General features: G+C 44.5%; 1 protein-coding gene across 2 annotated transcripts; it reads right to left on the reverse strand.

The window, feature by feature from the left end:
* Positions 1–3609: 3609 nt before the first annotated feature.
* On the reverse strand, positions 3610–11185 carry fkbp4 (FKBP prolyl isomerase 4). Of its 2 annotated transcripts, none has more exons than XM_080538921.1 (11): positions 10823–11185; positions 9732–9876; positions 9115–9257; positions 7574–7694; positions 7165–7321; positions 6879–6969; positions 6641–6724; positions 6360–6545; positions 6038–6181; positions 5800–5895; positions 3610–5441 (listed from the first exon to the last, which is right to left on the reverse strand). In XM_080538921.1, exons 1-11 carry the CDS (start codon positions 10916–10918, stop codon positions 5364–5366), a joined length of 1341 nt encoding a protein of 446 aa, XP_080395047.1. In that variant the 5' UTR covers positions 10919–11185; the 3' UTR covers positions 3610–5363. The 2 variants fall into 2 exon arrangements, with proteins under 2 accessions (XP_080395047.1, XP_080395046.1); XM_080538920.1 differs by having other exon boundaries at positions 3610–5444.
* Positions 11186–11656: the final 471 nt, after the last annotated feature.

Genomic DNA, 11656 nt, shown 5'->3' on the forward strand with positions numbered 1-11656 from the left:
GGGTTACCCACCACAGTTCAGATAATTGTACGCTTTAATAATAATTTGAGAATGCAATCTTCATGGGGCAGTTTGTGTGTGTGTGTGTGTGTGTGTGTGTGTGTGTGTGTGTGTGTGTGTGTGTGTGTGTGTGTGTGTGTGTGTGTGTGTGTGTGTTTTAGAAAGGGTAAAGATATCGTATCTGTTCCGTAAACCGACACTGTAGATGACCTTGCGATAGAGCTTAGTGACCCATCTCTGGGGAGAGAGATCGGTGCTGGGAGAGCTGCCCTGCAGCAGGTCCTCGTCTCATCTCCTCCAGTTGCTCTGTGAGGAATATACCTCCTCCCCAGGGTCAATACCACCCACCATTTGATAGCAGCTTCTTTGTCTTCTATGGGTGCTGATGTGTCCAAGACATTAATCATATTCCTATTTTCGTCTAAAACACACAGACACAGACACACTCACTCACAGGCATGTACACACACACACACACACACACACACACACACACACACACACACACACACACACACACACACACACACACACACACACACACCTGTGGCCCAGTTTTCACCCTAATGAATAAATAAACTAAACGGAAGGCCAGTGAACTGTGCTTTGTCTGGTAGGCCCAATACTGTGAGCCTAATCAGTGCCGTTTGCAGAACCAGATGAAGGAAGCTAAATATGAGGGGTCTGAGAATTGCTGCAATGTCTAAAAGAAAGGCCAAACAGGTTGCCAAATGTTGCTCTGTCTCAGCTATTATTGGCAGCTTGGCCGTGTGGAGAAGGAAGTGTTATGTGTACCCTTGAGTGTTCAGTGCTGCTTAGCCCCGAAATATTTGATTCCCTGTTTGTGTAATATAATTTGTGGAACCAAATAAAGTATTCAAATGTGTGCGTGTGTCAGGCAAAAGAGAAACAGGAATATGTTTAAATGTCATGGATACCTCAGCACCCATTGTGAGTTGGAAACAAACAAGATGGTATCAGATGGTCAATGGCAGTGACCCTGCACTATAATAATAATAAGACAAAGCCAGGTGTAATGAAAGTACATGGAGCTCATGATAGTCACATTCTGTACACACACACACACACACACACACACACACACACACACACACACACACACACACACACACACAGTGTGGTTCCCCTAATGGTAATACAACTGCAGCTATATCCCCAGTGTCAAGCCTCGAGGTGACTTGACTTATACTCTGTGTATATGTGTTGTATACACAGTGCATTCGGAAAGTATTCAGTCCCCTTCACTTTTTCCACATTTTGTTGTGGTATAGCCTCAATTTAAAATCGATTAAATAAAAAATAATTTGTCATTAATCCACACACAATACCCCAGAATGGCAAAGTGAAACCACCTTTTTGACAAAAATCTACAACGTTGAACATCATCTCAGTCACTCTACAAAATGGGTCTATAACCAAGTGGCCAAAAAGAATCCCTTAATGGAAAAATAATCTATCTCTTATCCATAATTGTGTTTGTAACAATGAATTCAAGTGACACAGCAAATAAAGTTACTGGAAATGTGTTTATTTGGTTTTACTGCAAAGCATTAAGGTTAGTGCAAATCCAACACATGCAATGCAGTTTCTGCACTATCTCTCGTGTGAAGAATAGTAGCTGCATCAAGTTATGGGTATATTGGTCCTTGGCAGGGACTGAGGAGTTTTTCAGGATTAAGAGAACATGCAAATATTTGCTGAGTTGGGAGTGACATCCTAATCTACAGTGTGTAATTGATTCACATGGAAATCAGAGACCGTATAAAAACAAACATATTAATTCCAAAATTACATGAACTATTGTTCTTGCATTAAGATGGGCTCAATTCAACCTATTGAGTAATTTGTCGATTTTAGCATTTTAGTTTACTGAAATAAAAATATATAAACTCCTCAAAAAAAGTTTGGAAATGTTATTTCAGTCGATTCTTCCTCCCCTTTAATATTTTATATCGTTGGAAAGCCTGATTAGTCACCTTTACAATGAGGTACAACTTGTAAGGATCATACATTCATGGAATGAGTAACACAGCTAAACGTGTGGGTAGCGGCCCAACATTTTTTGCCAAAATCCCCTGCAATATTCTTCTGTTGGTATTCACTCTCGTTTTGAGCTTCAAGTGCTGGCAGGTGTATGTCAGTCACAGGTGTGTGACTGGCACCTGAATGGCACCTAATTGACAGGAATGATATTCTGGGGCCAGTGGCGATCCCATATCTCCAGAATCTGGGACCTAACTCCATCCTTCATGATGACAACGCTCGCCCCCACAGAGCCAGGATCATCACAGAGCACCTCCAGTATTTGGGAGTGGAGAGGGTGGAATGGCCTGCCGTGAGTCCAGACCTCAACCCAATTGAACACTTGTGGGATCAGCTTGGGCGTGCTGTACGTGCCAGAGTGACCAACGCAACCATGTTGGCTGACTTGCGAATCCTAGTTGAGGAATGGGATGCTGTCCCACAGCAGTGTGTGACCAGGCTGGTGACCAGCATGAGGAGGAGGTGCCAAGCTGTTGTGACTGCGTATGGATCTTCCACACACTACTGAGGTCCCTGACAATGTAAAATTAATAAAGTGTAAAAATTGCCAATATGTGTTGTTTTTTCCTTATTACTGTGGGAGAGTGCAATCATCCAATCCACCAAGCAACTCAAAACGAGAGTGAATACCAACAGAAGAATATAGGGGATTTTGGCAAATATTTTTGGGCCACTAACCACACGTTTAGCTGTGTTGCTCATTCCACGAATGCATGATCCTTACAAGTTGTACCTCGTTGTAAAGGTGACTAATCAGGCTTTCCAACGATATAAAATACAATACCAATTGGTATTATTAAAGGGGAGGAAGAATCAACAAAAAAAGCGTTTCTAAACTTTTTTTGAGGGGTTTATATCACTGTCATTTTGGGGTATTGTGTGTGGACTGGATTTATGGCAAATATTTTTCTTCACTCATTTTCAATTTAATCTGAATCTGATTCTATGTATATACAGTATATATGGGGTATATTTGTATGATGAGTCTTTCCATTTCCATTTTCCAGTCCATGATGAACATAATCATTCAAATCAGCTGAGGGTGACTTGGCAGATAGCAGGTAACTTTCAAAGTGTGTGCAAGTATACTCACAATATCATATAATCAGTGATCACACACGCTCTCTCAGAACTTGCGACATCGGTGGCATTGTACTGTGTGATAAAACTGCACATTTTAGAGTGGCCTTTTACTGTGACCACTGACCAGCCTTAGGCTGCATCTGGATATGCCACAGCTGTCAGGTGGATGGAATATCTCTGCAACGAAGTGCTCAGTAACACAGATTTAAACAAATTTGAGAACACAATTTGAGAGAAATAACAAAGACGATAGACAGACTTAAAGTACAATATAACAAAAGGACACACAGTAGGTTTTCGCTGTTGTTGTTTATTTGCAGTTATTTGATCCTTCAGTTAAAGCAGACCAAATCATACCATGACCCTCAGGACAGACACAGACCAACCAGAACACAGCCTCAAATTTCCCCCTCCGCCCAGGTTCCGTCTTCCATCCCCCTCCCCGTAGCCCCCAGACCCCTCAATGACCACAGGTCTGAACCCACTAGGAGTCAGACACACGGTCAGTGATACAGGTTCAAACGTACATTTTTTTTTCATCCAACATCAAAGGGTCAGAGGGCTTGGGGAAAGTGCCTCGGGGGACTGACATGAACCATGCTCCACTCCTCTCCACTGAGCAGGGCTGTAGAAAGCCTGACTCTGCTGCTCTGTACATGTGTATGTATGTAGTCATGTGAAAAAGGTAGGACACCCCATGAAAACCGTAGTCTTTTTCTACGTATTTAAACATACGGACATTTGACCTTAATTTTTCAGAGGTTATTTACCAAAGGGGGCAATACCAGCTAATAGAGCATATCTATATAACATTTTCCTCAGTAGGAATTGGCATCTGTGTTTATTTTTTGTTAAATAAATGATAACAGTTAACAAGTTACATTTTCATTGTTTTGGGTTAAATTACATCATCTTTATCTACAGATATTGTTTGAAATAAGATCAAATATTGTTATGTTCATATTTCATGGAGTGTCCTAATTTTCGCACATGACTATGTACAGTACAGATCAGTAAGACTATAAGGACAGTTATTATTATCAGTGTCCACGAGCAGCTTTTAGTAAAAAAAAAAAGAACTAGCTGCTTTCACACAGATCTTCCAGTCGTGAAGTAATTCAAGATCATCATACCACTTAAAGAGCAATTATACAGAAATAACACGCAATGGAAAAATAATCAAAGAAATGAAAAGAAAAAAAAGAGAAAAAAAAGAAAAAGAAAGGAGATAAGAACAAATCAATGTTTTTACAAAGCGAAGAGGAACAGGGCCTTGTTACTCTGGCTGCTATAGTGGAGTTGCATCTTAGGTCGAGAGAGCAAGAGAGAGAGAAGCCATAACTCAAGAGTCTTGATATTCCTTTTTTCCTGTCCGCAGTGCTGCTACATAGAACACATAAACATACGCCTCACCACTCAGACACATCCAGAAAGACATTCACACCCCCAGACACACACGCATACAGTGATCTGAGATGGAGCTCCAGGAGTTGATCAGCCGGCCCGAGTAGAGAGTCTGGGGTAGCAGGGGAGGCTGGTGGAGGTAGAAATCAAGAGGACGGGCGCGTTGCGATCCATGGAATTGAATTTAATACCGTTTCTCATATCATTCTGATGTGTCACAATGAGCCGGTGCTCTGATTTCTGCCTCCAGATCAGGAGAGGGATGACGGCTGTGTGTGTGTGTGTGTGTGTGAGTGTGTGTGTGTGTGTGTAGGGGGGGGTGGGGGTGTTGGTGAGTGGTGAATGGACTAGCCCTTGATGGGTGAAGGGTTGGAGTTTTAGGGACACAGAAAACACTGTGGAATGGGGTGGGGGGCGTGCAGTCTGCTACATGCTAAACTCTTAGGGAGATTTGGGTTGGGGGGGGTGGCGCACGCTTTTAGAACACACGAAAAAACCGTTGAGACACACTTTCCGAGAGGTGAGGGTGAAAGGGGGTGGTTAGGGAGGGGCGCACTCGATTTAAGCCCCGCTCCTAAGTGCAAGTCATCTAAGAGTAGCCCCGCCCAGCCAGCTAGCTGCCATGGCGATAGCACAGAGACACACAGGAGGCAGCAGAGACACGCAAAAGTTGGTACACTCTCACACTCTCTTCCACGCACGCGCGCAGTACTCGTATACAGTCACACAATTATAAACACAAATAGCTGAAGTTACAAAAGTCTCCAGGAAAGACAAGACTGCGACAGCCATTATGTCCGTCTAAAGCTACTCTATTCCTGCGCTCCGTTCTCCTCCACCTCCATCGCTCCGCTGTTCTCCTTTCCTTCATCCTTGCCCTTCTCCACCTCCTTCTGTCCGAGAACGCAGAGAGAGAAAGAGAAAGTCAGATTAATAAACAGTCTTTTTATCAGGATTTATTTTGCCTCTGTAGTTCAGTGCCCTCTTATGGTGAGTTCAGAGCACTACACCCCTTAAGAGGTTTAGGGGCTTCTCACTCACTCCTTAATCTACACCTACACCTCGTTTTAATACGGTGATATTGACCCCATACTGAGGGTCCATTTGGAATGGGAAGCTCACCCACTGTTCCAAACAAACCTGCTAGCACCACACAGGTCTTAGCCCTCTTGTAATCTCCAAACACAACCCTGACCCAGACTCCCCCTCGTCCCTAACCACACCCGGCTCATTGGGGTTGCCACCCACCTTGGCATCCCTCTCTGCAAACTTCTGGAACATGTTGGCATAGAGACGCTTATCCTTTTCGTGTTGCTCCTTGATCTGTTTCTGACATAGAACAATCTAGGGAGGAAATGACAGGAAAGCAATCAATATTACAATTAAATCATATTTGACACGCATGTACTTCTGAGTTCATTCGAGCCATGTCTGTGAACCCAGTTCAATCCACAAAGTAATCCTTCATCTTATTCAAGAGCGGTACCTGGCTCTTGGCTGCCTTGTTGCTGGGATACAGTTGACTGACATGCTGGAAGTCATCTCTGGCCTTATCAAACTCCTTCATGGCATACAGGGCCTCCCCTCTTCGGAAGAGGGCCTTCTCATTGTTCTCATTCAACTCCAGAGCCTAGAAACACAAACACAACATCCGTCCATCCACACACACACACACACACGCACGCACGCACGCACGTACGTACGTACAAACACACACGCACACTTAGATATAGGGAGTGGCTAGACATACTTCTTCTATCCTAAAGAAGGCTTAAAGTATCATTCATTTAGAGGATAGGTGTGGGTACCTTCTCGCAGTTGTCAAAGGCAGGACTTGGCTCCTGTAGTTTAAGGAAACACATTGCCAGGTTCAGATGAGCAGCCAAGCGCAACGCTTTGGCTTTCTGGTCCTCCGCTTCTGCCAAACCCAACTCATTGTCCAGCCATGACACGATCCTCTTATACTGCACCGATGCCTGCTTGTACTTTCCCTCCTACACAACCACAGACACACACACCTGTTAACATACAACATCTGTATACTGCACTACTGCCTGTCTGCACTTCTCCTCCTTCCACTCACACACACCTTAAAGTACTGTGTTCCTTTCTCCTTTACAATCACGCTCTGCTCCAGTTTCTCTGCAGAGTTCATCTCCCACGACTCCTTAGCCTAAGGAACGGGAAAAAAACCAATATTCAAATCAGTCACCTTTCAGGAGTGGGACAGCCAGACACAGACAATGATAGCTGGCTGGTAAACAGAAATGAAGGGTGTGTGAGTATGTGTGTGTGTGTGTGTGTGTGTGCGTGTGCACGTGCTGTACCTTCTCAAAGGAGACCAGCTTGAGTTTGTATTGCAGTGTTGCTCCACCAGGAATGTTGTACTTGGTGCTTCCAGTTTCTCCAAACCCGTACCTGGAAAACACACACACTTTACTCACCAACACAATGTATGTATAGCTCTGTCAACATAGACTAGAAAACTTTATATCCAACCTCTATATTGTATACATCTAATTATTTCAGAAAAATGCTACTATCATGGTCATTTTCACTGGGTTAGCTACTGAAATATAGATGTGTGTGTGTGTGTGTGTGTGTGTGTCGTACCTGGGTTTCATGGTGAACAGGGACTCCTCCTCCTGTTCCATAGACATCAGAGCTCTCTCCACTCCCGTTGGCATGCCCAGACTCTCTCCGTCTCCCACCTCAAACTTCAGCTCTCTCTGGTCAAACACACGCCCCTCACAGCTACCCTCCACAGTCACTACACAGAGAAAGAGAGAGAGAGAGAGAGAGAGAGAGAGAGAGAGAGAGAGAGAGAAAGAAAGAGGGTGAGTCAGAAAGGGGTTCCATTCCACACGCTATTCACTCACATTTGCTGACCAGAGATGTCTGGATGTGTGTAAAAATAGCTACACAGATCTTATCTATAGGGGAGTGAAGAACTTTCTGAGGAGTGTGTGTGTGTGTGTGTGTGGGGGTGGGTGTGTCTGTGTGTGTGTCTGTGTGGTCGTACCCTCCACGGCAGCTCCTTCATTGGGCTTGGAGTAGCCCTGACCCTTCGTGATGATGCGGCGGATGATTCCTCCATCCTCATTCTCCGTTATGTCCTCTCCATGGAACTCAAACAGCTCCACCTACACACAAACAACGGCACTAGTCAAAAAATCGCCATGCGTTTGGATTACTACGAACAGGAGTGGGACGTAGACTAGAGATGCTCCGATCAGGGTTTTTGGTGCCGATCACCGATCCCCGATCACTGGAATCAGTGATCTGCCGATCCGATATCACCGATCACCGATCACAGCGTCGAAAATGGCAATTGAAGCATTCTATTTATTGTGTAGCATTATTTATGTTTTAAATTATTCTTAACACCATTGACATTGTATATTAAGTATTTAAATGAAATTAGGAGATGAGAAAGTATCATGAATTGACGACCATCTGTTTTATTGAATTCACAACCACCTGTAGCTTACTTCAGGAAAAACAAATAAAATGTGAAAATAAAAATCATAATAAATAAAATGTACACTGTCACATCAAATGTGCAACATTCCACTCGAATGAGAGGAACTAGGGGCTCTTAGAGAACTTGGAGCTTATACTGTAACTGTAGCTTTCCTGAGGAACAATAAACATACCCAAACTAAACTGCAACATAAACAGGCTATAGCCAAATATAAAATACTGTTTCAAGTCAGTCAGTTTCAAGTCATATTTAGGAGGAGATAAGACAGCAAGTCAGCAATAATCAATAAAACAAAAAAACAAAACATTGCACCTAAGGAGATTTCAGACTCAAACCTTACTTCTGATTAAGCAGCATCACTGGCAGATTAGCGTTGAGAAATACAAGCATCTCAGCGTTTTTGGCACTCAGCCTGTTCCTCTTATCATCTAAAATATGTCCTGCTGCTGAAAAGTCGCTCGCTATCTACACTTGTGCAAGGTGCACAGAGGAAGACCTAAAACTCACGCGCTAATAGTTGTTGTTGCTATGGGCCAAGTGACTTCCTGCTCACGGGGTCACATGACGTCGGTGAACACTACCTACACTACGCTCGTGAAGTCGCGCTGGAACTCTGACCAGCACTCGTGGAACGCCTCTCGTCCAATCAAAGCACTCGGTCCCTTTATGACGTCGAGCCCAGTGTGCGCTTCGGCGCTCTCTGAGCGAATCGACGAACGCAGCAAATGCCGTATGATATTCGTGGTATTGAAAGACCTTGCGTGCGTTCCTCCGCAAGGTATTTCTTTTGAGCAGACATTACAAACGGCATATTTGTTGTCTCTTTCCGACACTGTGTAATATTTCCAGACTGGCGACGCCATTTTGTAAACTGATCGGTCATGTTTGATCGGCCGTTTTGAGAACTCCGATCAAAACCGATCAAGGCCATATCGGCCGATACCGATCGGCGCCGATCAGATCGGAGCATCACTAACGTAGACCCATGTACACTGTACTGGGTTTGAGGACACAAGACGAACTTTCATGATGAATTGCCCGTGATGAGCACACAGCAACTTGGCCTCTGTCAGTCTTACCTGGAACACCAGCGTGGCGTTGGGGGGTATCTTGGGGGGGCTGCCTGCAGTGCCGTAGGCGTACTCTGGCTTACAGATGAGCTGGCTCAACTCCCCCACCTTCATGGTGGCTACACCTAGGTCCCACGCCTTGATCACCTGACCTACACACACAAACACACACACACACAATGTACAGGACAAACATACGTTAAAATAAAATACACAGTGCCTTTATTACCGGTCCTGGAGAAACAGGATGGAATCATGGGTATGGCACATGTTGGAGAGCTGAACACATAGCTTATATGCAACATTGACAGTTTTGTTCATGTATTTATGATGTAATGTGTAATCGCACGTAGGTGTGTCCTCACATGTGTTGCCTATTCAATCTAGCCTACACCTGTCTATTTAATGGCTGACATGCACCAGTTCGTTTGTAAGACTTGACAAAGGCTACGGCCGAAACCGTTGTCAATACACTTTTTGCATCTGGAACGAGAGTGTGCGGCTTCTACTTTATCCTTGAGAGATGAACACAAACACTGGAGGGAGGTGTATCCACTAGCCGATGGACAGAGACATCACTTCTCAGTTTCAGGTGTCTGGCGGGTGATGGGTGGAGTGGCACTCACCTTTGCCCAGCTCAAAGGAAAACTTCTCTCCTCTGTCGCGGCTCGAGTCAAACGGGGTGCCGTCCAACAGCGTGCCCACATAGTGGACAAACACCTTGTCACCCGTCATAGGCAGCTCTGTGCCTGTACCCACCCTCTTCACCAGCTACGGAAGGAAAGAGAGAGAGAGGGGAAAAGGGAGCGATATGTTTAAGAATCTAGTGTAGGTCAATTCAGGATGTGGTAAGAGGGGATTGTTGATGGCAACACCGGTGAAGAGATGACACGACAGTGTGTCAGACCAGTGTGCTGCATAGGGACACTAGGACACCGACTGACTCGTACTCAAACCCCATGCTGTCAAACACAGTCCCTCTCAGTGTCACTCATGTCATTGGGCATCAATGTAAATAGTAATTGCCTGCAGAAATGTGACATCCGACACCAAGCCAGGCAGCTGTGTGTGTGTGTGTGTGTGTGTGTGTACACATTTGCCTACAACATCTGCTCCCAGAGTATTCTAGAAATCCTGTATGATGCAGCACTGGTGGGTCGGGTTGCCAGAATGAATAGCCATTAACCCTTTTAAGGAACCCAGTTGAACGACTGCTGCAGCCCTCTAAAGCAACATAAAACGCTGTATCATTTGACTATGGTTGCCTAGTGGTGATGTTAGGATTGACTGTATACCCCTGTCTAAATGTAAGGGGTATCCTATGGTTGTCTAGTGGTGATGTTAGGATTGACTGTGTCTACCCTTGTCTAAATGTAAGGGGTATATCATTTTCACAATGATCGAAGACTGACCACGTGCTTAGCTGGGCTGGTGAATAAACTGCAGCTTAGACTGCAAAACACTACTAGCCATCAGTCCAGTGGCTTAAACCCAGGCGAGCTAGCTAACACCATACAGCCAGGCTAGCTAAACATCAAAACGTGCTGCTAGCCACCCTGCTAACGCAAATGTCACACGATAACGGACCCACTTAATCACTTAAGATAGCTAGCTAAACACAGCTACGACTCGCTGGGTTAGCTAGTTAATTCGAAAACGAGTCAACGACAGCTGAATGTGAAGAGTTTAGCTGGGCTAACTCGGGCTAGTTAGCTACCTTTAAAACCCCTCCATCTTTCTTCTCCGTGATATCCTCTCCCTCCATGGTGACGGCGGTGTGTTGTCCGTCGCTGGCCAGCTCTTCCGCAGTCATCGCCTTTTATCAAACCTTTTATCTCTGACTCGGGTTAAAGTGTTTAGTTCAGTTAGCTACGGCAGCTTAGCCGAGCTGCGCCACAAATCAGAGCTAGCTGCAATTGAATGTTAGCTTGGTAGCTAGGATCTAAGAGTGTGCGTTGTGCACTGGAAAAGTAGGTTTCTGACTGAGTGAGTGAATGCCTGCCTGGCTTTGACTGGAGTTTGATGGCCCACGTTGTGTACAGTTTCTCTATCCAAGCAGCGTCTAATTGTAATAAAACCGGTCGCCAATTGTCAAAGGTCTGTGTAACCGAGTATGGATGTGGAGGAAGGACAGAGAACTTTCCAGACACAGGCGGCGATGAAGGAGGAGGGGAGGGGATGACTGCTAAGCTGCGAGCAGCGTGAATGGTTGTTGGTTTAGGGACCATCGCGATAAGGCAAGGCAAGTTTATTTGTATGGCACATTTCATACAACAGGGGCAATTCAAAGTGCTTTACATGCATTATTTAAAAATACAGCAAGAGGAGCATAAGAAAATAAAAATTACAAGGAATAAAAGCAAATATAAGAAGTAAATAGATAAAACATTTAAAAAGACAATAGTTAATGGAAAAAAGACATTGATAGAAGTGTTTGTGTTTAATCATAACTGGTGCAAAACATGAAGGTTTTTTAGCTTAGATTTAAATATTTTAAGCGTTTAAGGACTCCGCTGGTAGCTGAAATGAAAAAGATTTTTACCTGGCAAAA

The sequence above is a fragment of the Nansenia antarctica genome (genome assembly GCF_963989245.1).
Source record: "Nansenia antarctica genome assembly, chromosome: 9".
Lineage (NCBI taxonomy): Eukaryota > Metazoa > Chordata > Actinopteri > Argentiniformes > Microstomatidae > Nansenia > Nansenia antarctica.

What these genes read in the sequence shown, in the direction of transcription:
- fkbp4 (XM_080538920.1), bottom strand. Translation starts at nt 10,918, where the DNA reads ATGACTGCGGAAGAGCTGGCCAGCGACGGACAACACACCGCCGTCACC. An exon ending in AGCTGGTCTCCTTTGAGAAG is followed by an intron (nt 6,725 to 6,878) that starts GTACAGCACGTG and finishes CCCGTTCCTTAG; the next exon opens with GCTAAGGAGTCGTGGGAGAT. An exon ending in CCTTTGACAACTGCGAGAAG is followed by an intron (nt 6,182 to 6,359) that starts GTACCCACACCT and finishes TTGTGTTTCTAG; the next exon opens with GCTCTGGAGTTGAATGAGAA.